We start from the raw sequence: 27,102 nt of genomic DNA on the forward strand, positions 1-27,102 counted from the left end.
TCCTGGGATTCTTTGAGTGCGCTCAGGTACAGGGCCTGGAGGGCACTATCAGCTGGACTCTTCCATTATTAAGCCCCCACATGCTGTTTGTCAGATCCCTGATGTAAGACATGTTTTGGAATTAGGATTTGATAAAGATTTGGGGGGGGGGGGGGTGGTGTGGAGAAGACAGGGCTGCTCGGAGTTCTGGGAAAGTAGTGGGGGGTGGACATGGGGGTGGGCGGTGAGAGGGCACATAAAGTGGAGTAAAGATGGGGGCTTCTTTGGGTTGTTAAATTTCTCCACACAGATCCCATTGCGTTGAGGGTCTCTCTTCGGCACAGATGGGCCATAATTGCTAGAAATTCATTAAGTATGTTAAAAAAAAAGAACTTTAAAAAGTTATGCTGGTAATAAAGCTGTTTGAAAACAAAGCACAATCTGTTCTGGCAGGGATATCCAGTTTCGTCCTGGTGTTTTGAAAAATCAAAACCTAAATATTCAGAAAAGAAAAAAAAGATGAAGGAGGGAGGGAAAGGCTTTTAACTTTCAGGCTCTGGTTTAGATCAAGACCAGGCCCAGCCTGTGTGTGTGTGTTGTTTGTGTGTGTGTGTGTGCACGACTGCATGTGCATGTATGCGTGTGCGTGTGCGTGTGTGTGTGTGTGTGTGTGTGTGTGTGTGTGTGTGGTAGGGCCCTGCAGGGTTGTGTTTCTGCCTCGTCTGGAACACAGTCATATCGCTTTCTGAAAGAGCTAAAACAATGGAAAAATTCTTTTTTGAACCATTAAATAAATAAATTATTGGATAGAGCTTCGCTTTGAAATAGAGTGCAAGTTATTGGAGGAGACGTCGGACTCTCGCTTAAAGATGATCAACAGGTTTTTGGCAGATGATTTTGAATTTGAAGAACAAGGCCAAACACAGTTTTTTATGCCTTGTTGGGGAAATTCTTGCTTATTTTCTTTCTTTAAATTTGCGGCTGGGTGCTGATTTTTAATGTGGAGCAGAGCTGTTGCCACAGTGGCAGTTTGGGACGACCGCGCACGTGCTTTGACCGGGGATGTGAATGCAGTTCTGGTCTTAACAGCTGTTAGTCTGGAATACGGTCTGCCACAACGTCCATCTACAAAACAGCTCACCTGTGGGGCATTATGGGTAAAACTTATCTGTGAGAAGGGGCCGAAACAGATTGGGTGGCTAAACAATGCAGAGCCACTGGAGTAGAAAAAAAGAGCGTCCTGTTTTCAGGATGGGGGCATGTTCCATTTGAGGATCGGGAACGTCCCTTTTTAGGAGAGGGGAACTTCTGGCTTTCCGAATAGGCGAATATCCTTTTTAGAGGAACATTCTAAACTGTGGATGCTGGGATGCTATGTTATAGTTTCCTAACATAAACCATTCATATACATGTGAGGAGAATGTAATATAGGTAAAATTGAGTAAGGACTCGGTAAAGTATGGACAGAATTCAAAGGAAATTTGGAATGAGGATGAAATCAGCAGGTTGTAGGGTCAGTTAAGGAACAGGATGAATTGGGCATGTCTGTGTCGGGGGGGGGGGGGGGGCTGGGGGGCTATCATCAGGTGGGTGGGCGGCTTTGATGTCCATCTCCTCCAGACAGGTTCTCTGGGAAATGCGGTTTTGTGTATCAGTCTCCCCTGGCCTGGCTGCAGCTGCCCCAGCTCGGGTCAGAGTTCAGCTCGGGTCAGAGTTTTAAAATAAAGCAGAGGGACGCCGCGCCCGCCGTTTCATCTCCAGCCGTTGATCTGGGACGGGGAATGAAAGTAATTGGCGTGGTCCAGCGGCGGGGAGGAAGCGTCTGTTTACTCCCCGATTATGGAGGTATGCGCGCGCTGTCCGGTCCGCAAGACGTCAGATCTCTGTGGCAGAGCAGCGCGGACGCGACGCGGTCGCCGCGGCTGAGGGGGAAGATGAATGAATGAACGGAGGAGAGGAGGTGCAAAAGAAAAAAGAAGAAGATGAGTGGAGGTCAAAGGAGAACAGTGCTTGACTCTGGGTTCTCATGAAGACCCTGCTCTCTGGCTGTTGGCTGCTTTCCCCCCCCCCCACCCCTTTGGGATTGGGGAGGCTCTGTGCTCCTTCGAGTGACTGCCCTGGCTTTTGGGCCTTATGTGCTCCACCCCTCCACTCCAGGGTGGGAAGCTCACAGTTAGCTCCTCCCTTTGCGGCCTGTCTCTGTCCTCTTAACCCCCTTTTCTCTCCTTCTCTCTCTCTCTCTCTCTCTCTCGCTCTCGCTCTAACTCTCTCTCTTACTCTCTTACTCTCTTGCTTTGTTCTCTTGCAAAAAATCTTCGATATCAGTTTTCTGAACTGGCATAGCAAACATTCACATTGCCAAAGAGTGTTGCATAATGCAGTGTCAAAAGTGAAGAATATGTCATGCGCTAGAAAGAATAAAGGAAAATAAAATTGTCACATGCTTCATTGGCCCAACACATTTGAGTATATTTCCTTTTGCCAATGACAAGAAATCTCAATCAATAAGGCACAAACATGCACATCTCTGTCTCTCTGGGAGAGTTGGGGAGGTATTGAAGTGACATGGCAGTGATTGACACCAGTGGGACTCCGCCCCCTCTGTCCCATCCCATCCCATCTGCTAGAGTGGTCAGGGGGTCATTCACACAGGTGTAAGGGTTTATTTTGGATGGAGTGGCGGGTGGTGGTGGTGGGGGGGGTTTCTGGGATCTCATTAGAGAGAGAGTAAAGACAGCAGGAGAGAGAGAAAGAGAGGATTTGTTTGAATTTCTCATTAAATATATTTTCTGTCATGCCATTATATATTCATAGTATATATGTATTACTCTTTCCATCTTTCTGTTTCACTCTGTGACACTGTATTGCATTTTAATGTTAAATAACTGTTTTGGTACTCAGAATGCATTATGCTAATACAGCAAACTGGATACTGAGAGGAGAGGAGGTGGCGCTGGACACAAAGACAACTGTCTTAAGTGTTTTGTTGTGTTGTAGTTTATATGCGCACCGTCTGAAATGCTAATGCGTTGCCCTGTCCGTCTTGCCTACTGATGAATTCTAATTGAATCATTTAATTGGATTGCATTATGCTGAACGGGATTGGGCTGAGCTGAACCGATTTGAAGTGATTGAAGTTAATGGAGTTAGATAACACAGAGGGTATGGGAGGCCAGGCTGGGTTTGGGGAGGAAGGGGGGAGCAGCCTGCTGAGCATTTAGGCCCTGGAGATGAAGGGGGGGGGGGTGTCAGGGGGACCTCTCAAAAAGCAGAGCAGTCCTCTCAGCTGCATTCTCTTTACCGTCCCGAAAGCAAGTAAATCAGGTCGATAAACGCGGGACCTGTTCTCCGTCCGGAGATAAGACAACAGAGTCTGAGCAGAAGGTATTTCGCTAATGAAAAAGAAGAAGAAAAAAATAGAATAAATAAGAACCTCACACAGAATGAAATGGAATTGAATTGGACGCGGTGGTCTGGTTACCTTCTTGGCAGCGGTTTTGAAAGTTCCCCCCGTAAGAAGCGGCGAAGAATTATTGCGAAGAAACCAAATATGTTTTTGTTTAAGTCCCCCCCCCCCTTCACGGTGAGCGGCGGGCCTTTTGTATAGCGGACGGTTGGTGTGCCGAGGCTCTCCTCCGGAGTGTGAATAACCGTTTTCGTTTGCCCCCTCGGTCACGCCGGGCCTGTTTCCCCCTTCCCCCCGCCAGCCCGGGGCCCCATTTCCCCCCCCGATAACAAAAAACCGCGAGTTCTCAGTTTTAAGATAAAACGAATGGTGGAAGTGAATTTTCCACTTTTCGGTGGTGTAGTTGTACGGCTCCTCCCTCGTCTCCCCCGGCCCCTCTGCGTCTCTTCCTCTAATCTGTGTGGCTTCTCTGTGGCGGTTGTGGTGTTATCTTTGGAATGTTGCCATGACGATCAGGTTGGGGTGAGCACGGAGAGACGCAGACAGCGGTGGGTGGGGATTGGAAGGGGTGGGGGCAGGTGAATGTGTGGGGTCTGTCTGACAAGGCTTTAAAAACTATTGTGTTTCTCAATTAGTGTGCACTAGTTAGGATTTAACTCTGTCTGGAGGCTTGTTTTAAATGTTTAAATGTGTGGAGCTGAAGTACCTGTAGGCTGGAGTTTTCATTTTCTCGCCAGCTGTGAACTCAGCTGTAACCTGGCCCACAATAGAACTCAAGCAATACAACCATGGAACACAAACATGAGAAGGGGAGAGAAAGGGGAAAGCAAAATTGTGACCTGATGAAGAATTCCATTCCACTAACATCTGTAATTCCATCTCTTGACCTGTAGGGGCACCGTTCTGGACGATGCCGGAGAAGATGGAGAAGAGGCTGCACGCCGTGCCCGCCGCCAACACTGTGAAGTTTCGGTGTGCGGCAGGGGGGACCCCCCGGCCCAAAATGCGCTGGCTGAAGAACAGCAGACCCTTCCGACAGGAGGAGCGCATGGGGGGCTACAAGGTAACAAATGTCAGCCTAGGGACTCATGGGAAATTGAGTATGTTGACATGACTGCCTGAACGAAGTGAGGTGAAACTACAGAAAGTATATTTGTAGTTGCACCTGCGGATTTCCCAATTGTCACAGCTGTTCTTTATCTTCTTTCTTTTCTTATACATTTTAACGTAAGGTTTTTAATGAAACACACACTCCATCGATGGTGAAAGAGGAAAAAAAAAATCCAAAATGTTCAAAATTAGCTATACACTACAAATAAGGCTGCGGACAACCTATATGGCTTCATGGCATCAACAGAGAGACATAGCTTGAGCTGATTGGACTAATTTCTTCTGGTCTTAAATCAACATGATATTTCCTTTACATTGTTTGGATTCATGATTTTTTGTTACGATTTCCTTCAGTTGCCTTTGGCAGTATGTACTGACGTCTGCAGACAGGGGGTGCCCTACCTATTGCTCAATGACCCGGTGGGAGTGGGGAGGGGGGGGACACAGGGGTGGTGATAGGAGGAAGGGGTGTATGGAATTGGGCTCGCTCAATCAGGCCAATGCTAGAAATGGGACATGCACCCTCCAACCACACCCCCCCTTCCCTGCCGCCACCAGCCCCCTCCATTTCCTGACAAAACCACATCATGCAAAAAAAAAATGTATATGAGAGAATGACCACATAAACGCAAATGCCAAAAGCACTTTTAATTAGTGGAGAGGGGGAATGAGTCACAGAATATAGAATATAGAAGTTCCTCCTCAGATATTAAAGCATTGGGAAGTATAGAAAGTTGCATCCAAACCCATGTAAATGGACTGGTTAGCCGCAGAGCTGAAAGTCATAAACCCTATAGAAGGCATAGTGTGAAGGGGGGCATTATGGGAAGGTTCATTAGCTGTTCTTTCAGTGTACAGCGCAGCTGTTTACCGCATTGCTAAAACGGTAGCGTACCTTCGAATGGAATGTAGTGTTTTCAGAGAGCTTCTAAATGCGAGCGGTTAAAGTTTAACACAGGACCGGTGTTCCAGTGACCTGTACATCAGTCCTGTTTGTTCCTCTTTCTACACAAAATGAAAAAAAAAGAAACTGGAGAAGCAAACTTTGAGAGACAGGCCGAAAGGTGTCCTTGAACCCCGGGCAACAGGAGTTACCGTGCAAAGAGATTCAGAAGTAAATTAATAAAAATGGAAAGAGATCATTGTGAAACTGATAGTGCCCGTTTTCATCCAAGTCTGTGTGACTCCCCTCAGTGCTGTCTGCCACAGGTGAGGCGCAATGAGATTTTTATTGTCTGTTTGGAATAGCTGAAGGCAAGGATCATGGAAATCGCGAATATCTCAATATTTTATTCGCTGTCGGTGGTAAATTTACTTCGAGAGGCAGTTCTCCCGAAGATCTTGAATTCCATCTCTGTGACGGACTGCGTTTTGATTTAGGTCTGGTGATTTTTTTTTCTGGGTGAAGGTTCAGTGCTGTTTGTGTTCCTTTCTGTGTGCTTTTTGGATGGACCCCATTCCGTGAAACTCAAAGCAGCATTGTCAGAAACCAAGAGGACACACAATCCTGCTTTTAGGTGGTTCGGGACCTTTTTCCGAGCTAAACATAAGACTTCAGTCAATGGCAAATGGTCTAGAATGATTAAATAAACAATGGTTAATGGATCCTGAGAACAAATCCCGATAACCTTTCTTGTTAAGGTAAACAAACCTATTAATAATCTCCACATACCTGGTGGTTTTGTCTATATTTGATTATAGCGCTGTGCACTGCTTCATGGATTTAGGTGCATAGGTCTGTAAGTTGGTCCATCATTAGTCTCTCAGGGTGGGAGTGGCCAGTGACATGGTGGGAGTGGCCTGGAACCGGGGTGGGAGTGGCTAGCTCACCGGGGGTCAGAGCCTCACTCCCCTGCTCACTCTCGCCTCCTCACAGAAACAAAGTGCTCACGCCAACACTTTCCCGGGAGTTTATGATGTGCTGTTTGATGTTTAATGGGAAGGGGAGAGCACTAGAGCTGGAGCTCTCTAAGGGCATGGTGCATGTATATATGCATGTATCGCTAAATGCGTATACATATTGGTCCATGTACTGTATATTGTAGTGGATGGATAAATGTGAGAGATAAGCTGACGCGATGGAAAGTATAAAAATTAATTGTTAGATTTCCGGGTTGTTATTTTGCCTTCTTTTTTTATTAAAGTGGGCCCAGTAAATTTAAGAGGAAAATGTGTTTTGACCCATATTCACAATTGGCAGGACTGCACCAATCAGTTGAAAGGTTTAATTCTCAAAGTTAGAACATCTTGAATCAGCTGATACACTGTAGGTGTGCGTGCAGCAGGTTTAGGCTTGGGTCAGCGGGACCAGGATTCCTGGGGTGGGGGCGGGCGGTGTGTTTGGGGTCGTTCTCCGCACGCTTGAGGTCACTTTCCCTGTAATGTGGCAGAGAGAGTGCAGGGCAAGCAGACCTCACAGCGTGAGCCACAGTCATCTGGGTCAACCCCTGCTTCTCTCTCCTCCCTCCTCTCTTCTCCTCTCCTTTCTTCTCTCTGCCGTCTCATACCCGGGATTCCCATCTTTATTCAAGTCTGACAGGGCCCCAGCAGCTGAACTAAACAATCACTGATTAAAAACAAAAGGGGGCACCACAAAGATTTGGGTTGAAGAAGTCCCAAACCAGCTGTTTGTTTTACTGGGGGCGGTTGTGTTGTTTTGGAGTTTTGCTGCAATACAAATGTCTGGAGTCAGTCCTCGGTGCATCAGGGCTTTTGTGCGTGATTGTGTGTGTGTGTGTGTGTGCGCCCGTGTGTGTGATGCTCTCAGTTCTTACATTTCGTCTGCTTGCAGGTACGACACCAACACTGGACCCTTATCATGGAGAGTGTGGTGCCATCGGATAAGGGAAACTACACTTGCCTGGTGGAGAACCAGTATGGATCCATCAACCACACCTACACTCTGGATGTAGTGGGTGAGTCAGCCGATGGAGCCTCGCCACCGTATCTCGAGATCACGTTGAGGAGCATCAGCAGGGACAGGCAGACAGACAAGCTCACGTGCCTCCACGTACAGGCAGACAGGCGGATAGGTCCAGGTGTGTCTGTGCCTTCCATGTGTATCTGTGCAGTCAGATGTCCGTTGATCACGTGGCCTAAATTGTGTTGGACGAGGTTTACGAGGTCTTTATGCAAGCGTCTGCGTCTGCCCCCCCCCCCTCCTCCCTCCTCCCTCCTCTATCTGCCATGACAGAATTCTCAGTAGGGGACAAAGCAAACACATTTACAGGTTGCTATAATTACAGCCGTGACACCCGGAGGTGACGCTTTTAATATCGTCTAAACATTACTCATTTGACGCTCAGTTAACGCTGCCCTTTGTAACAGCTTTACAGAGTGCATCAGTGCAGGATACTGTGTGTGTGTGTGTGTGTGTGTGTGTGTGTGTCTGTGTGTGTATGTGAATGTGTGTGCGCATGTGCATGTGTGTGGGGGTACGTGTGTGTGTGTGTGTGTGTGTGCCTGTATGTGAAAGTGTGTGTGCGTGTGCATGTGTGTGTGTGTGTGCTTGCATGCATGTGTGTGTGTGTGTGTGTGTGTGTGAGAGAGAGAATAGTACCTGACTGTGTGTACCTGTGTGTGTCAGCTTGGTGGGTTGGTACAGAAGTCAGCAGATTGGTAGCATTTCCTCCCCTTAGCTCTCTTCCAGTGCAGCATAGATACACTCTGAGTAAACCAACCCCCATGCAAGGCAAACACTCAGAACTTGCTGAGTTCACTATGAGCTAATGAGCAACAGAAGTCTGGTTGAGGGACAGGATTTGGACAGTGATTCATAAGAGGGAGGGTTCCCGGTTACACACTACTATGCTCATGGTGGCAAGCAGTGATATTTGTTTAATTATGATCAGATTTCACCCTGGGGGTTGAGTGAACAGGTACTGGGTGCTCGGCACAGGTCCTGTCCACGTTGTAGGAACCAAGGTGAACTGACTTTTGGAGTATGTGGCTGTGGCTGGGAGTGTCGGCAGTGAGTGTTACTGGACTGCCTGGGGCTGTGACTCAGTTCTGGGGCTCTTGGGAAAGAAGTGATGAAGCAGGGGGTGGTTTGGTAGCACCCCCTCCCCAGGGGTATTGATGGGCAGCATGTTAGCTGGACCCATTGCTCGGGCCAGTCTTAAACACACATACACACATGACCGTGAGCAGGCCCACCTGTAGGCTTCTGGGTGAAGAAAGGATCCTGGGATAGCGCTAGCCATGTTGCCAGGCCTCTGCGGGATACAATGGCGGGAATGCGAGTAACATAAATCCCCTCCCTCTCGCCGACCTTGCCGGCCCTGAAAAAGGCCGTTTTGGTTTAGTCTGGATCTCCATGGCGATGGCGGTTGAGGGACTGCTGGGGGGGTAGGGTGGCCGGTCAGGTTCTGCCTGTGGGATCCTGTGGAATTGGGTTCTCGGGGTGTTTACCCAGATGGTTCACTACACAACCCCCCCCCCCCCCCCCTGACGTCCACATACATTTGCGCATTCTGGCCTCTCCCCCAGTCAGTCTCTGGGATTAACTAAAGCTCTCTTTCAAACTCTTTAGCTCTGTTTTGTTCTCTGTTTTTATTGCGGGGCTGTAAACCCCTTCTTCTGTGTGACTCCACTCTCTCCCCCCCTCCAGCTCCCACTCCCTCTGTTTTATTTGTTCTATTTCTGAGAGAAAAACAGAAAGAGTGAGAGAAAGTGAGATGGGGTGGAGAGAGAAGCAGAAAAAGTGAGGGAGAAACGTCCACATCCATGTTTGAAGCGTTATAGTGTACAATTGTTTTGATTGCGTAAGTACCTGCAGTCGAACAGCGTTGTTGTTTGTTTTTGTAAACCCGTTGAAGAACCCTCAAGTACGTCGTGCCAATAAATCGCGTTTTTGATGGAACTGAAAAGTGGGTCAGGGCTGGGGTGTGGGGCGCGAGGGGTGTCTGGTAGACGGATGGCACCCACATTCCCCTGGACGCCCTCGGCCTCTTTCTCTGTTCTTCCTCTCCTCCATTTAGAACCCCTATATTTGCCCCCAATTTTCCTCACAAGGCAGCCCATGCAGATGCCCCCTAAACCTCGTCCCCTGGTCGTGACCCCCGGAACAGGCAGTGCCAGGCTAACAGGTTACCCAGAGTCCACTGGTCCCGCTTGGACACCACGGACTGTCCCATCTGTCCACCTCTTCTCCAGCCAGACACGAATACCTCAGTAATGACTTCATTGACAGATTTATTGAGATTTGAGATGGACGAATGGCTCCTGGTCACAGTAACCTGCAAACGGCCCTCCCTTTGATTTTTACATAATGAAACGTTAAAATGTTTCACCATGCTCTACTGGGTTTGTGTGTGTGTGTGTGTGTGCGTGTGTCTGCGTGTGCGCGCACGTGTGTGTGTGTGTGTGTGTGTGTGAGTGAGTGAGTGGAGAGGTGTAGTGGTGGCCTGGCCTTGTCTTTGGCTCTGTAGACTCTGCCTGATTGCCCAGGGCTGCTTTCATGTGGTGTTTTAAAAAAAGACTTTACACTGCTAGACACAAACCATGCACACACATACACACAGACATGCTTTTACTTTTCTGCTTCTTGGATGTGGTTGCACACTGTTGACATCAGTCTCCTTCTGTTGCCTTTAGTGGTCACAGAAAGCATTAGGTGGATTCATTTTGTTATTCTAATGGTGTTTTTGTTTCTGTTGATGAGTTGAACTTTCGGTGCCCTCTTAGTGTACCCAGGGACTGGAGACAAATACAGTCATATTCATCTTAAAATAGACCGGGTAGAGATGGGAATACTTTTTCTCCATTGCGCTGTAAGTGTGTTTTATATGTGTGTGCGTTGTTGTTTGTGCGTAGCAGTACATCAGCAATATTTTGCTGATGTGTGGTCATGCCAGTAAAGTATATTTGAATTTGGGTATGAATGAAGGTTTGAATTTGATGGAGAGAACAGCCGTCTGATAGTCAAAGAAACACACAGACAGGCATACAGAGAGATGCAGAGACACATATAATCAGTCACCAAACTAAAGGGAGCAAACTCCTGGCCTTTCATTTACCCTCTTTCTTCCTTCTTCTCTTTCTTTTCACTCTCCATCTGTCACATTCTCTCTATTCTTTCCATTATTTTCCCACCCCCTCACACATCTCTCCCTCCCTCTCCCTCTCTCTCTCCCTTTCTTATCTTCTTTTTGCTCCTCCCATCTCCCGCGGGGGGAGGACCGTAGACCCCTGAGTCTGATGTTGGGGGGCAGAGTGACATCACACAAGTGGGAGGGGGTGATTGTTATGGAGACAGTCAGCATGTGAAAGAGTGTATTGTCCCTGCTTTGTTTGGATTTGCGGACAAAATGTTTGCTGGAAAAAGAATGTGGTGAACTTTGGTTGGGGTAGATTTTGGGGGGCTGCGGGGGTGGGGGGGGCGTGAGGGGTGGGAAGTACAGGATGGTTTTTTAATGAAAAGATGCTTATATTATTCCTGTGACTTTAAATCAGACTGCTCATTTATTGCTGTCTTGAGTATGAAGGATAGGTAAAGGGAAAAAGAAAAAGGGAAAAATGTTGCAATAGAGTTTTTATTGGAAAAGCGTTCCGTTGGCTTTGCGGATGGGTTTCTTATCCAGCGGGGGCCGAGCAGCTTGCTTGCTTTGTGAGGGAAGTAATCACAGTCTAATTGGCTGGTGGTGTTGGATATAGTGCAGATCCACTGTCTTTAAGCCAGTATCCAGCATACACTCTACTGCTGCCACAGCACCCTCAGGGAGAAATACGGCACCCTGGCGACCTGTCCGTTCCGTTCTTTCTTTATCTCGAGAAATGTTTTTGATGACATCAAGTTAAAGATGCTGAAACGCTGCAGCTACTGTCCCAAACCGTCAGGCGCTCCCAAAGTCTCCCATGGACTACTGTTCCCTGCAGTGCTGAAAGATGCGTTTAAATGGTGGAAATACGAGGCAAGTTTTGTGGACATTACCCAATGAGTAATGCCCACACATCCTACATGCATTACTGCATCCCAGACGCATTACTGATTGGACGGCAGGGAGGAAAGAGGAGCCATTGGCTGGGAGGAGCTGTAGCGATCCAGGCCTGAAGGTTCCAGGTCTGACACCTGATTGAGGCTTTCTGGTTGGCATAGTAACAGTGGCATGGTACTGTTACTGCACTACTGTTGCTATGCCAAATGCAACAGTGGTGCAGCACTTTGAATAGTGGAAAAGTACTTGTTTAATTCTAATTAAATGAATCATACGGTTTCTGCCCTGGTTGACGTGGTACTGCTTTTGTGTCTGGTGTCTGCATGACATAGCTAGGGGAAAAGAATTTTAATGGCCACTCCCCTCAATCTTTTTTTTTGTTTTTTTTCAGAGCGGTCACCCCACCGGCCCATTCTCCAGGCGGGGCTGCCGGCGAACACCACGGTCCGCGTGGGCGAGGACGCGCGTTTCGTCTGCAAGGTCTACAGCGACGCCCAGCCCCACATCCAGTGGCTCCAGCACATCGAGAAAAACGGTAGCCGCTATGGGCCAGACGGACTCCCCTACGTGCGCGTTCTGAAGGTATGACCCCCCCCCATTGGTAACCCCCCTCCTATTCCAGCAACTATACGCTCCTGTCTTCTTCTCTCCATTACTCAGCTTGGGACCTGAGGCCAGCTGTGACTGCATCGTCTAGGGCAGTGGTTCCCAACCCTGTTCCTGGAGATTTGCCCTCCTGTAGGTTTTTCATTTCAACCCTAATTTAGCACACCTGATTCTACTGACTCGCTGCTCAATGAGATCTCGAGCTGTTGAACGAGGTGTGCTTTGTTAGGGTTGGAGTGAAACCCTACAGGATGGTGGATCTCCAGGAGCACCGGCACTACCTCTAGGACGACAGTGTAGTACAATGGTTAGGAAACTGGGCTTGAAACGGAGGTTTTGGGTTGGATTCCCTGGTGGGGCACTGCCATTGTACACTTGAGCGAGATGCTTAACTTGAATTTCTGTTAAAAAATTCAGTTAGTAAATGGGCTGTGTTTGATAATGAAGTGTGTAAGTCACTAGATAAGAGCGCTTGCTAAAAGAATGAAATGTAAAAACAAATGTACCTCCTACAGCCAATCACAGTGTCTGTAAGACAGCTTTGAGCCAGACAGGAAATGCTATTGTCTGCTTTGATTTCATCACAGTCCTTCTCCTCATCATTGCTCAATGTCATCATCTCGATCGATCCCAATCGATCCTGGCCAGATTTTGAGTTGGTTGGTGCAAACTGAGATTTTTGTTTGTCTCAACCCATCTTAAGAGCAGTCTGCATTTTTGTGTATTTGTGAATTTTCACATCGGTTCAGTGATCATTTACCATAAAGTATTTGTGCTGTCTACTTTTACACTTTCTTTCCCCCCCAACTCAAGACAATTTTTTTTAACACTACTATTTTTTTTTTTTTGCCACGTTTTTGTCCATTTGGTGGTGGTCGCTCCCCTCTTCCTCCCTCTTCTCTGTAGAGGTTTTTGTGGAAAAGTCTGAGTGTAACCCGAGTATCTTCCCCCCCCTGTGTTTTTTCTGGCCTGGTCTCCAGCGGTCGGGCATAAACAGCTCTGACGTGGAGGTCCTCACCCTACGCAATGTCACACAGGAGGACGCTGGGGAGTATATTTGTAAAGTCTCCAATTATATTGGGGAGGCGAGCCACTCCGGGTGGCTGACCGTGACAGGTAAAGAGCAGCACCCCCTCTGACCTCTGACCTTGTGACCCTTGACCTGCGCCCCGGTCCCCTCACTCCCTTTTCGGGTTTGGTCGCTGGCAGGGGGGTTCTGGGCTGGTTTTGGTGTGGTGATTCTGGTCCCCGGACCTGCGTCTGCTCTCCCTGTCACTTCCAGCATTTCGCTGGTGTACTGACAGTTACCATGGAAACACCCTGAGGCCCATCTGCCCCTCCCTCCATCGCCTGCCCTTCCAGTGCCTCCCCTCTGGTCCTGCCCCCGTGTCTCCTGTCCACTGTTACCCATCTTTTATGTTTCACTTGTCCACCCTTCCTTTATGGATCTGCCCCAGTGTGTCTGTCTGTCTGTCTGTCTGTCTGTCTTTGTGTCTTGTTGTGTTTGGACCTCTTGCAAACCTTAACTCTCCACCATTGTGTCTGTGTCCTGCGGTCCAATGTGTGTGTGTGTGTGTTTGTGTGTCTGTCTGTGTATCATTCCCCTCAGTGTTTCCTGGTTCTGTGTTCCATCAGCTGTGAAGGGCGTGGCAGTTTTGGGGCGGGGCCCCGGAGCAGGGGCGTTTTCCATGCGATCTTTCCCTCGGTGGCTCTGTGTGCATGAGGAGGTGTGATATGGATTTTGGCGGGGCTGTGTTGGGTGGTGTCGGGACCTGTTTCCATTTACCCCTCTTTCGTTTTAACTGGTTGGCCTGGGACTGTTATTATGGAGGGTGTGTCTGTGTGTTTTTTGGGGACCCCTCACCCCCAATTTCCCTCAACTCCCATCTAAACTTTCTCTAGATGGGACTGCACACCCCCCTGATGGTGGACGTCACCCCCAGCTCTCCTCTTCTGGTTTTGTGGGTCTCATTATCTTTCTGCTTGTTTCTCCTTTCTCTCCTCTCTCTACCTCTCCTCCCCTTTCTTCCATCTCCTGAACCTATTCCCTCTGTCTTTGGGTCCTTCTTCAACCACTCCGCTCTCCTCCTTTTTCTACCCTCCACCTCTCCTTTCTTTATTTTCCCATCTTTCCTCCTCTCCACCTGTTCTCTTCCTCCCTCTTTCCCTGCCTGTCCTCTCCCAGACCGCAGGTGTTAACACCACTGATAAGGAGATTGAAGTTCTCTACTTGCCCAATGTTACTTTCGAGGATGCTGGGGAATACACCTGCTTGGCGGGTAATTCTATTGGGATCTCCTATCACACTGCTTGGTTAACGGTGATTCCAGGTATATATCCGTATATACTGCTACGTTTATTTTCCTGTTTGTGGTGTCATTTATCATCTTCTTAAATTTACGTCTCCATGACGATTTAGGAAGGGAGAGAGCATCTGGTTCTCGAGAAGGAAAGACACTTGAACCTTTAGCTCAAGAGAGTCAAGACTCCAGATTGTGTTTTCCTTTAGCAGTCAGAAGAGGATTGATTTTAATTCCCACTTTTGCTCGGCACAGCTAAATCAACACCCCAGATCGTGACCCGATATTTTCTAATATTACTGTAAATTTAAGTAGTATCATTTTGAAAGGTTCAAGTGCTTTTTAGTCTGAGATGCTGGGAACTCTCTCTCTTTTTAGTCTCTGTCTCACTCACTCGTTCGGGGAAGCCTGTTGGTACTTAACTTCTTGGCCGTGTGTCTTCTGAATGCATGCCTTAAACCAGCATGTCTGTCTGTCTGTCTGTCTGTCTTTAACCGCAGCATGGTGTCACTCCATGTTGTTGGAGGTGACGTCATTCTTCTGGCTGTCAGAAGAATGGCTGTCATCTTCGCTCTCACTAAGATAACCGTTGTCTCTTTTCTCTCCAATATAAAAGCAAAGTTTTTGCCTCTGTCCTGGCATTCACTAGCTTGGCTTTCACAGTTATCAGGGCTGTTTATTTAACTCGTATTTGCCTGTGAGTGACTGCTTATGCAAAATGTATGATTGTCACAGTGATTGAGCTATGGGGTTGTGCTCCCCTTGTATTTATTTGCATGTGGATGCTTGTGTAAGTATGTGTGTGTGTGTATGTGTGTGTTAGTGTGTGAGGGCCATGTGCTTTGTCACAAGTAAAAACTTCCTATGGGGAGTAGGCTGTGTGTTTGTGTGTGTGTGTGTGCCTGACTGGGGAAGAACACTGAGTGAAGTGGCAGTTGAAAACAGCTTGCACATACAGATTGCTTCTATGCTTGATTAAGGGTTTTGTACCAACAGTGTTTACCCTTCCTCTCTAGTCCTGAGTGTACGTGTGTGTGTGTGTGTGTGTTAATCTCAGTATGTGCACCTCAGTCTGTTTGGAATACATGTTGGGAGGGGGTTCTTTTCCCTGACCCCTGTATCCACCCCTGAAACCTCAGATGGCCCCACAGACGGGCCCACCTTGTTGCCTCCGGACTACGTGGAGATCGCCATCTACTGCATCGGAGTGTTCCTGATCGCCTGCATGGTGGTGATCGTGGTCGTGTGCCGCATGAGGACCACGGCCAAGAAGCCCGACTTCAGCAGCCAGCCGGCCGTGCACAAACTCAGCAAGCAGATCCCTCTGCGCCGCCAGGTAACAGAAAGTAGATAAAGAGTTCCAAAAACCTTATACACAAACACAGAAACACACACACACACGCACGCACAAGCTCACACACACGCACACACACACACGCACATATAAGCACACACACACACACACACACACACACATATATAGACACACACACACACAGTCATTCACAGGGCTGGCTGGATGAGGTTGAGATCTTAATAGAGAAGGGCTTAACCCCGTTAGAGTAATTTTTCTGTTCAACGGGCAAGAAGACAGAGAATCATTCAGGCTGTAGAAGATTGGAATCGCTTGATGTCCACCTGCACAGACAGTCGAGTGCTCTTCGGCAGTGATGCATGCAAGCAGACTCTCAGATAACTTTAAATCCTTGTGTGTGTTTATTTATTTATTTATTAATTTAAGTATTAGTAAAATACACTTTGAATATAACAAAAGGAGAGTTATTATGTGAAATGTTGAATTGCCAAAATTGGTCCTTTAACTGCTTTGATAGGATACCTTGAACTGAGCAGTCAGGTAAAATTGAGCTGTCTGATAGGCCACCTTGTACTGGATGGTCAAGGTGAAATTAGGCTGTAGGGTGTAAAATACTCTCTGGAATGGTTTCTCACCTTAAAGCATGTGTGACCATGCCGCTTGCTCGATCGATATGTGATTAATACTTTGCTTTGGAGCGAAAAAAGTAATACCTGAAAGGCGTAAAAAAACTGTGAGGTACAAGGCTGTAGCAGATACCCCCATCAAGGTAAGGACAGAACTCCACCTTACGAGAGAGAAATGGCGGCGTATCCCTCCATCCGAGAAGAGGAAGAAGAAAAGGGGTCTTTCAGCTTCCCACTTTACTTTCCATATATTGTGACGTTTGTCCTTCATAATCTCTTTCTCTGTCTTTAAAATAATTTTTAAAATTCAATTTAAAATGACAAAATTACCTGCTTACTTAGCTTCCAAAATGACCTGCTTACTTAACTTCCAAAATTACCTGCTGACTTAACTTCCAAAATTACCTGCTTACTTAACTTCCAAAATTACCTGCTTACTTAACTTCCAAAATGACCTGCTTACTTAACTTCCCTTGAATTAACGGTACTATGGAATGTATAAGAACACGAGCGTCTGAGTGTGAAACCTCCAGCCCTTGCTCACACACGTTAGCGGTAGGAACGCGCGGTCCGGCTGGCGGGTTCGAGGTGATCAGCCGTGTCTCCCTGGTCCCGCAGGTGTCGTCGGACTCCAGCTCGTCCATGAACTCCAGCACGCCGCTGGTGCGCATCACCACCCGCCGCTCCAGCACTCAGGAGGAGGCCATCCCCGAGTACGACCTCCCGCAGGACCCCCGCTGGGAGTACTCCCGCGACAGGTGAGCGACGGCGGCGCCTCTGACGCCGAACCGAGTGCCCCTCCCTCAGCACCTCCCTGTCCCCTGGCCCGTATCCTCACTCTGATGTCAATAAAAAAAGCACACACAATTTGCATCCATGCAACACTACTTCCCTCTTATTTTTCCCCTCTTTGTATGTGTATTTGCGTATCTGCATTACCACGATTTTATGGGCCCAAGAAAAGGTGCTATATGAATAAAAATTATTATTATTATTATTATTATTATTATTATTATTATTATTATTATTATTAATAACCACGGCTCACAACTTCCTCAAAACAATCTTGCAACAGTCCCCTCACACATATTTTCTCAAGTCTGTCATTTTCCTAATACTCATCAGAACGCCCGTGCTCTCTGATACATCGCAGCGATCGATGTTCGGTCCTTTTCTGAAATGTTGCTCCTGCACTGTTGTGCATTAGCAGAGTGGTACTTCACCGCAGCTTATTTCTGGACGATCTGTCATCCGCGGGCATGTTTTAATCAATCAAAAGACTGCACAATACGATCATGTGATGGGTTGTCTGGTTTCCTGAAACCTTGCTTTCTCCTCGGTGGCTTTGAGTGTGTGGGTTTGTAAAGCGGAAGCTGATTGGATTTGTGGTTTGAGCGCCGCGTCGGGAGTTTGTGGGCTCACGTCCCAGGTAGGCCATCGAGATAGGAGCGCTGCTGTACCTGATAGCGGGTGCACCTGGCCGCGGTGCAGTACAGCGTTAGATAAAGCGGTGTTGACACGCTGGAAACGGCTCGGGGAATGTCATGCCTCGATAAAGCAAATCGCAGTTTCATACGCGCTGATACGGAGCGCCGAATTATTTGGCGGGGACCGTGTGGCACCGGGCCTTCGATTCCATTACCGCTTCACCCATTCAGTTCAGGCCCTATTAAACGCTCGTGTGTCTGACTTTTAGACGTCAACCTGAAATTCTGCTGATCTAATTACCGAATAATAGAAATTCCTTGGCGTGTGCTGTTCCGCGCCGGCCTGACGTAAGTGTGTGTTTCTCACCTGCCCTGACACAAGCGTGGCGTGACGCGTTCCGCAGGACGGTCCCGGGTCGAGCGCTGCGTGACGGCTTCGCTCGTAACTTTAATGTTCTGCGTGAGACGTGCATTTCAGCCCGGGCCTGGAGGTCCCAGAGTGGAAAAGTGAATTATTCCCCTGTTTCTGCCGGGTCTTTTTTTTTTTTTTTTTGCAGTGCCAGAGAGGGGAGAGGGGTGTGGGTTTGGGGACTGAGGCTGTAGAGTTTGTCATTGCGGCTCTCTGGCGGTGAATAATGTAATTAGCCCACGGTGTTTAGCGACCGTGTGTGCGCAATTTTAACAATGTAGTTCAAGTCGTTTCCACCCTGGTGTGGAAAATCCAGATTCAGCCGCCGGTCCATTTCTGTGGCCGAAGCTTGGTCCTGTAGCCGCCGGCAGCATGGTGCGAACAAAGAAAAAAACAGCACCTTGACAGTTGGACTGCAAGGGCTTTTAAAATATACGGTCTGAATGCATGGAGAAGTCCAGATTGCCATATCAGATCCAAACCAATTGGACATATTATGTTCATAATGGTATTATTGTGCTTGAATTTTGTTCAGAGGTCAAAAGTTGATTATTTATGTGCTGCAGGCAAGAGGTGCAGAGATTCTAAGAAAAATGTGAAGCTCTCTTGTTGTTGGACGGGACAGGTTCAAGCAAATCACATTTCAGTCAGCGGCGGCTGTAAAGCCTTTCTATGGTTTACCACGTCTGGTAACACTGAATCTGGTTCTTTGTGCGCTAAAACTACTGTAATCTCTCTCTCTCTCTCTCTCTCTCTCTCTCTCTCTCTGTCTCTCTCTCTCTCTCTCTCTGTCTCACACATACACACGCGCGCAAGCACACGCACACACAGGCATTCACTCACTGCCGCCTGCCTTCGGGGCATTTGCTGTAAATGTGGAAAATTCTGGAATGCTAATGTTTGTAGAGGGTGCGGGGGAAAAAAACCTCAGAGCAGGGAAAGAAAAAATAACATGGCTTATCTGTGGTGAGCGTGGTGAAAGGCTGCCATTGAGAGAGGGGCAGCGGGGACGCACGGGGACAGAGCGCGGATTGTGCTAGCGCGAGGGGGGCGGCCCGGGGCCCCCGCCTGGTGTGAATGTTTGCACAGCCGGGGGGCGGGTGGGGCCCCTGACCTGGGGGGCGGGGCCTCCACCTGCCAATCACACGTCATCCAGGGGCGACCAGGGGTCAGGAGTCAGTGAGTTGTAGCTTGAGCGTGAGTAACACTTTTGTTTGTTTATTTTGTAGGGAGGGCAGTGCTCACTTTTTAAATACTCCATGTTTAAACTAATGTGAGCACTCTGTATACTCTCTAACCCAGCAATCATTTGTAAATAATTGCATAATTTTCTTGGAGCCATGGGAGAGGTCATGCTTCCATTTGCCTCAGTATGTTTTTTGGGTTACGGTCAGAATGTGTTGGCTTTTAGGCAGCTTTATGCAACAAGTTGTATCGCACATTCGCTGTTTAATATTAATGCACCATTAATATTATATATTATTTGCTAATAATGTTCTGTATTAAGTAGTAACTTATACTTTGTGTCTCCCAGGTTTTGGGCTGATACTCAATGAGCAATGAGACTAACAGCAGTTTTATTTGGCATTTTATCAAGGCGCTAGTCTGCGCGCTAATCGCAGGATTCCGCGTAGCATAATGGAGGGATGAACCCAGCAGGTCTCCCTGTGGCTCGGGGAGACGGAGAGGTGCGATTAAGACAAAGAGAAGGCTCAGGCAGACGGGAGGGACACGCCTGAACAGGAAAGCGAGGCTGTGAGGCAGAGGCCAGGTGGAAGGAGCTGCCCTGCTGTGCCGGGCCGCAGCGTAGCACGTAGCGCGTAGCGCCGCGGGGCTAGGCGTCGGGTTCCGTGGCTCAGGGCAGGACGCGGCTAACGCTGCTACCGCAGCGAGGAAACACGTCGTCTCGCTCGGCGAAGCTCTCCTAATTGGGCGATAATTGTCGTCCTGTCATCCCGTTACCCTGGCAGGCTCTTCAGCCGCTCGTGCCAAAACAGCACTTTGGATTTCGGTTAGATTGAGAGGCCTAGCACATTAATGGCCTAATTAAACCAATGCACTGTTCATCGGTGCTCACCGCTATATAATCTTCCCCCCTGTTTTTTTCATTAGTTTGGGGATTTGCTGTAGCCACCTCAGCGTGCGCAGCCGAATTTGTGTTTGAGAGAGCGTGCTCTAAGGTGTACCCGTGCTGTCCCCGCAGGCTCACTCTGGGGAAGCCGCTCGGCGAGGGCTGTTTCGGCCAGGTTGTCATGGCGGAGGCCGTCGGCATCGACAAGGAAAAGCCCAAGGAGGCGGTGACCGTGGCCGTGAAGATGCTGAAAGGTGAGTGTTTTCCCGCGTTATCATGGTAACGGGGTAGCAGTTACTGTGATTGTTGTAGCAATGACAGGGTAGCAAAGCAGTTCATATGTTTAGTTAATATTAGTTAGTTTATGAACAGCAAACAAGTAAATTCACCTTTGTTAAATGTACATATTCGTATCAGAGAAAAAATCGCAAGGCTATAATCTAAATGGATAATTTTTAATTAAAGGAAAAAAGTATAAGGCTATAATTTTAAGAATGATTGAACTGAAAAATGTATATACCTGTGTGAATCTCAATCCAGATCTGGAGTTGTAAAAAACAACTAATTTTAATCAGTCAGATTTTAAATGGAGATACTTGACCATGCAAATGATTTCTGCATTGTGGTAGCGGTGAAAGCTATCATGCTGTTCCGGTGAGTGCGTATTATATAACCACACTGACCCAACAGCAGGTGACTCTTATCACCTCCCCTCAGAAGCACTTCACTCAGGAAACAAAAAAACACGTAAACATGAGGGGATTTCCACACCGGCACTTTTATTGTGTTCGTGTCACTTTCGATGTCTTAGGGCACAACGGTCGCTTTTTATCATTTAACTGGCAGAACTGAAAATATGACCTCGCTCTTCACTGAAGGGTTTTGCAACTCTTCAGTTTTTGCCTTTATTTTCAGAAAATAAATTGTGATTGCGAGGGTTTATTTTTTTTCATGAATTATCTGTATTTTAAAAGTGGCTCTGGCATTGAGAGTTGAGAGTTTAGACAAGTGAAGGCTGCTTTGTGTCTACCCAAACAGTTACAGAATCAATGAGTGCAGCAGCGTTTGTTTATAAAGCGATAAGGGTCTAGTCTGCTGGACGGATATTAATTCCCTCAGTCCGGGCGCCCCATGAGTCCATTTGTCATTATAACTCCGCGGTGATAATCGAAGCGCTTTGCGCGGCCCGTCCCAGAGTGGCAGCGTGAATAGAGCCCTATCCTGTTCAAACGCGCGCCCCCCGCACCCCGTGCCCCCGACCCGGTGTGGATGTCCCGGGTCTCCCGCGCGGCCGCGGTCAGGCGGGGCCACCGGGCCGCCGTTATTTCGTGGTGCTGAATGACGGCCCGCAGAGGTGGGTCAGGGGGTGTCCGCATGCCTGACCCCGTCTGCTCCAGCTGCGCAGTGCTCTCAGCACCTGCACAAAGAGGGGGGCGGGGGGGTGGGGGCGGGCGGGGGGTGGTGGAGAAGTTGACTGAGGCCTTATGTGAAGGAAGCTCCTGGAGGGGGAGGGAGGGAGGGAGGGAGGGAGGGAGGAGGAGCGGAGGGGTAATTGTGGGGAGGAATTTGAGCGATGCGATGGCGGTGTGACCGCGGCAGAGGCAGTCACCAAGCGCTAATGAAAAAGAAGAGAGAGAGAGACAGAGAGAGACAGAGAGAGGGGGAGAGGGAGGGAGAGAGAGAGTCAGATAGAGAGAGAGAGAGAGAGAGAGAGAGAGAGAGAGAGAGAGAGCGCGCATGGAGGGTAATTACTCCAAATTGAACGAAGGCTCATAATACCCCCGGACCTGAAAGGATGTTTCTGTAGTCTCTTTAAAGAGAAGATAAGGGGGGCTGGGGGGGGGGGGGGGCAGGGGTGCACCCGTAACATTACACTGCGTTGTCTGGATGCTTCGCTTAATTACAGCGATGCAGGGAAGTGGGCTGACTGTGGAAGGACATGAGGTCGGGGGTCAGGGGGTGCGAGGGGGGTGGAGGAGGGGGGGGCAGAGGGTCTTGTTTTGTTGTTTGTGTGGTGTTTGAGGGGCTTTTTTGTTGTTGTTGTGTTGCTTAATCCCCGCCCTTTTTTCCCCCTCTGCATCTCCCAGACGACGCCACAGAAAAGGACCTTTCTGACCTGGTGTCCGAGATGGAGATGATGAAGATCATCGGGAAGCACAAGAACATCATTAATCTGCTGGGAGCGTGCACACAGGACGGTGAGCTGGCTGAGTGGGCGGTGCTTGGTGACATCACAGCCTCTCATCGTACCAACAGAGCAGAAGAGGCTCCACACAATAAACAGAGCTTTTTTATGAGCCTTGTGAAACAGCAATCTGGTGGGCTTGGGGGTGGGGCTTAGGGGGTAGGAGGTATAGATTCCTATTGGTTTTGATTAGGATCTGAAAACCTGAGAACCTGCGACCATCTGAGGACAATAAACATCACATGATGAGTTGAGGGCAGTTAAGGCTGGGGACCTGTTGGGAATTGTAGTCTTTTCCCTTGGGAAGAACAGCACCTCTCATTTGGAACAGAAGTCTTTTCACCCCTAGATTGTGCTAGTGTTGTGAGAGGCATGGTGGTTATCACACACAGGTCTCTCCTCCAGGTGTGGTGTTAGAGTTAGAGTCCCCCCCCTCCTCAGCAGCAAAGTGCTCTACCTCAGTCACAGACTGTTAAACTCTCCCACACAATGTTCGCTGCTCCTAAGATAGCTGTGAGCGCTCCAAAGACAACACGGCTCCAGCCAGGGGGAACTCCGTCAGGTGATGTGCAAACACGAACGTGAACTGAGACGTGCGCTGAGTCGCAGGCTGTTTGAGGACGTGTCTGTAAACAGCGACCTGCGACCTTCATCCGAAGACCTGCCCGCCTCATGGTGCAGCTGATTTGTTTGTCTTATCGTCCTTGTGTAACCTCTTGTACCTGCACTGGCGCTGAGCATTGCGCGGTCGTGTTGCGTGCCTTGATACGACCTTGCCTTCGTCGCACCTGATAAATTCAGCGGTGTAATCAGGCGACAGAAGGGCTAATGTTAAAGCTTAGTGAGTCTGGGTAGGGGGAGACCCTGACCAAATGGCTCACACGCGCTCTGATTATACTGTGTCGCCTGGGCGTGTGGGGCGTGGTCGCTGACCTCATTCCCGTACACCCGGCAGGTCCCCTGTACGTCATCGTGGAGTACGCGTCCAAGGGGAACCTGCGGGAGTACCTGCGCGCCCGCCGCCCGCCCGGGATGGAGTACTCGTACGACATCGCGCGCGTGTCCGACGAGCAGCTCACCTTCAAGGATCTGGTGTCCTGCACCTACCAGGTGGCCCGCGGGATGGAGTACCTGGCCTCGCAGAAGGTGAGGAGGGCGGGGTCCTGCTCCCCGCCTGCCGCGCTTGTTTGCGCTCGCGGGGCCTGTCGGATCTCGCCGTTGCCCTGTCGCGCGATTTGTTGCGCTGCCTGTGTGTGCTTCCTGTTAGCCGGCGTGAAGAAATGAGTCCAGGCGTCCTGTCTCTTCTCTCAGTGTCTTTCTAGTTCAGCCGGAATGTTTCTGTATTTAAACGTTGCATTGTGATGTCACAGTTCGGTTACGGTTTCTTAATTCCTTTCTCTTTCTGTTTCTCTCCCCCACCCCCAATCACGCTTTCTCTGTGTTGTTTGTTCTGTCCCTCTCTTTCTCAGTGCATTCACAGGGACCTGGCCGCCCGGAACGTCCTGGTCACGGAGAGCAACGTCATGAAGATCGCAGACTTCGGCCTGGCCAGAGATGTCCACAACATCGACTATTACAAAAAGACAACAAATGTAAGAATGCAATGGATCCAGCATGTGCGTGCATGTGTGCGTATGCGTGCACATGTGCAGTTCCATCCCCTCTTAATACCTGTCTCTTTCTCTCTGCCTCCCTCTCTCTCTGTTGCCCCCCCCGTCTCTCTCTGTGATTGAGGGGGGATGAGAGCTGGCTGTAAAGCCGTGACTGGCTGCCCAGGTAGCACCGGTCTTGTAAGCACTTTGCGATGCTGTGACAGGTTTTCATTGGACAGTATGATAATGATGATGGAGAGGATCTGAAGAACAATGATTGGATTATCTTCTCCCCCTCCGTTCAGCTGCCAACATGTCAAAAAACCACAGCTTAAATAAACACCAAAGGAGGAATCAGATCCACATCCATTTACAAAAGAAAAGCTTCCATGTACAGGCCAGATTGTATTTTGAAAGTTCAGAACTCCTCTTATGACATCATTCTTTTTCCATGTCGATTTGTTTTTTTTCCCCTCTCCCTCTTATTCTCTTTCAGTCTGTCCTGTTCAATTGTTTTTTACATCGTGTTTACCAATTTCAGCTTTATTACTGAAAAAAGCTAACATATTTCCTGTAGCCATTACATATATTACTACGCCTTTGGGAAGTTCAATGCAAGAGTGTACCAGGTAGTTCCTTTTCATGGATTTCATTTTCCAATTATTGGTTTTTCCTCTAACTAATGAAACCTCGTGTCGATCAGTGGTTTATGCAAATTAACCTTGGTGCTCGTGAAGTATTGATATTGTTTCAGGCAAATAAAATTCCCCAAGGGACTCTTTAACATAGATGTTTTAATACAAAAACTCATGGCCTCTGACCTGCTCTGACCTCAGGCTTGTGTTTCTGTCCACAGGGTCGCCTACCAGTCAAGTGGATGGCTCCAGAGGCCCTGTTCGACCGAGTGTACACACACCAGAGCGACGTGTAAGTGCACTTTCTCAGTAAAACACTCACACACACACACACACACACACACACACACACAGTTATTCCCTAATTGAGAACTAATGCTGTCTGACTTTTGTTTCCTCAATACTTAATTGGCGCCACAGGCTTCTAGTACGTTTCTGTTAGAATTGAAAAATCAGCTCCCTGCCCAAAAATGAAATGGTGTGATCCATGAACCAGAGAGATTAGGTAGGGCAGTACAGAGTAAGGACTGTTCTTAAAAAAGGCAGCCATCCAAGAGACCTTCTGAGATTAATTACACCAGCAGAACGTCATCCCTCAAAACAGAACCCTTGGGTGTCCCAGGTTTGGAGATCTGCTGTTATTTTGGCATTTTTGCAGCCTTGCAGTGAAGGCATCTGGACTGGTTTTGGTTCTGTTCTGTTCTGTTCTGTTCTGCTGAAGCCTGGGTGGCCCACGCTGTTATGGGAAAATCGTTTTCACACCAGAAGGTCAAAGTAAAGGAGCCAGCTAGTGCAGTGCCCAGCCCCACCAGTCTGAGGGCTGCTGGTACACTGGGAGTTGTTTTGGCCAACTTGGGGGGGGGGGGGGGGGGGGTTAAGGGGGGTACTGAGGGGGTGGAGGCTGGGCAGTGTGTCCTGAAAGTGAGGATTTCACGCTAGACTTGTAGCCAGTGCCGTGTTACTAATCTACCCAGCTTCAAAGGGCAGAATGGGGGCTAGTGCCCACCCTCTCAGGGGCGGAAGCCCCCCCCTCCCCCCACCTCAAAAAAGCTCTTCACACATGTCTGAGCGCAACAATATCATGGCTCAGAATGGCTCCCCCCGCACCCCATACCCCCACCCTAGCCTCATTTCTTGTATCTTCTGAATGTATTGTCTTTTTCTCAAAACAATCCTTTTCTTCTGAGCATATCTGTTTTCTGTTTTTTACTTTTTTTTTTATTAAAGAGGATTGTGAACACTTTCATGTTGGGTTTTCCCACTGACTGACAGCACTGTTTCAGTGTTTCTGTCGTGCTTTTGCAGCACAATGTGTGCACCAATTAGATAAGTGCTATTCATGCTAACCCCTGGGAACCGCGTTCATGCATGTGCATGACCTGAGCTGTGTGGGTGTGTATGTGAATGCGTGCGTGTTTGTATGAGTGTGTGTGTGTTTGCTCGTGTGTGTGTGTGATTGTTTTGTGTGTGTGTGTGTGTGTGCACGCGTGCGTGTTTGTATGAGTGTATGTGTATTTGCTTGTGTGTGTGTGTGATTGTTTTGTGTGTGTGTGTGCATGAATGCGTGTTTGCATGAGTGTATGTGTGTTTGTGCATTTGTTTGTGTGTGTGTGTGTGTGTCCGTGCATGTTTGTGCATGTGCGTGCGCGCTTGTTCTGTGTGTGTGTGTGCGTGTTTATTCTATGCGTGTTTGCATGCGTGTGTGTGCTGCCTCTCTCTGATCAATCGACGTTATGCACTGGGGGCATGTATCTGCTTAAATACAGCGAGGGTCTCTTTGTCTGGCGCAGTCAGTAATTACATTTCATCTCTCACTTTCCCTAATTGGCTTTTCTGTGAAAGCCTCTGGGACTGGATTTGCATTGAAATCTCACTGAAAGCTGGGCCGATCTATAAATGAAATCAGATTAGATGACCGAGCGAGTTTAAAGAGACGTTCCCACGACATTGGCTACGCAAACAAAAAACGAGCGGGGCTGAAATTGGGGAGGTCCGTGCGGGGGCTGCGCCTGGTGCGCCCCTGTGGAGCCGGAACGGGGGCGTGGTCAGCACGGCCAGCATTTTTCTCACACAGCGTCTGAATTCGACATTGATTTATGAGATTGAAGAGCATTTATTAATTGGCTGAAAGACGTTGCCAGTAATTTTCTTTTGTCGATGGGCGTTTTTGATGTTTATTAACGGTGGAATGATGAATGAAGGATACTGACCAATTTTTCATGTTAATATTGAGACATCGTCTGTGCAGAAAAAAAAAAGAAGTGCAAGTAAATTAACAGAATAAAAATCAGTTTGTCAGTTGAAGGAAAACTTGGAATGACTTGTGGGAATTGAACAAGAATGTTTAATTTATATTTAATTTTTTACTTTGTGACTGATTTGCATCCTAGTGATTTTATTGTTTTCTGTTTATTCTGTTTAGTTTGCTTAATACGGTATATGTAAGGTGGTGGTGTAGTGTAATGGTTAGAGAACTGTCAGTTTGATTCTCAGCTGGGTGCTACTT

General features: G+C 48.3%; 1 protein-coding gene across 1 annotated transcript in view; it reads left to right on the forward strand.

The window, feature by feature from the left end:
* fgfr2 (fibroblast growth factor receptor 2) overlaps nucleotides 1–27,102 on the forward strand; it is a 48,826-nt gene that overhangs the window by 14,784 nt on the left and 6,940 nt on the right. Inside the window, exons 6-16 of the mRNA XM_064318145.1 lie at nucleotides 4,279–4,448; nucleotides 7,287–7,410; nucleotides 11,822–12,012; nucleotides 14,222–14,366; nucleotides 15,476–15,672; nucleotides 16,896–17,035; nucleotides 20,317–20,438; nucleotides 22,272–22,382; nucleotides 23,325–23,515; nucleotides 23,839–23,961; nucleotides 24,818–24,888. Coding sequence (XP_064174215.1) covers nucleotides 4,279–4,448; nucleotides 7,287–7,410; nucleotides 11,822–12,012; nucleotides 14,222–14,366; nucleotides 15,476–15,672; nucleotides 16,896–17,035; nucleotides 20,317–20,438; nucleotides 22,272–22,382; nucleotides 23,325–23,515; nucleotides 23,839–23,961; nucleotides 24,818–24,888 — 1,585 coding nt within the window. The remainder of the gene's footprint in view (nucleotides 1–4,278; nucleotides 4,449–7,286; nucleotides 7,411–11,821; nucleotides 12,013–14,221; nucleotides 14,367–15,475; nucleotides 15,673–16,895; nucleotides 17,036–20,316; nucleotides 20,439–22,271; nucleotides 22,383–23,324; nucleotides 23,516–23,838; nucleotides 23,962–24,817; nucleotides 24,889–27,102) is intronic.

The sequence above is a fragment of the Anguilla rostrata genome, chromosome 18 (assembly GCF_018555375.3).
Source record: "Anguilla rostrata isolate EN2019 chromosome 18, ASM1855537v3, whole genome shotgun sequence".
NCBI classification, from domain to species: Eukaryota; Metazoa; Chordata; class Actinopteri; order Anguilliformes; family Anguillidae; genus Anguilla; species Anguilla rostrata.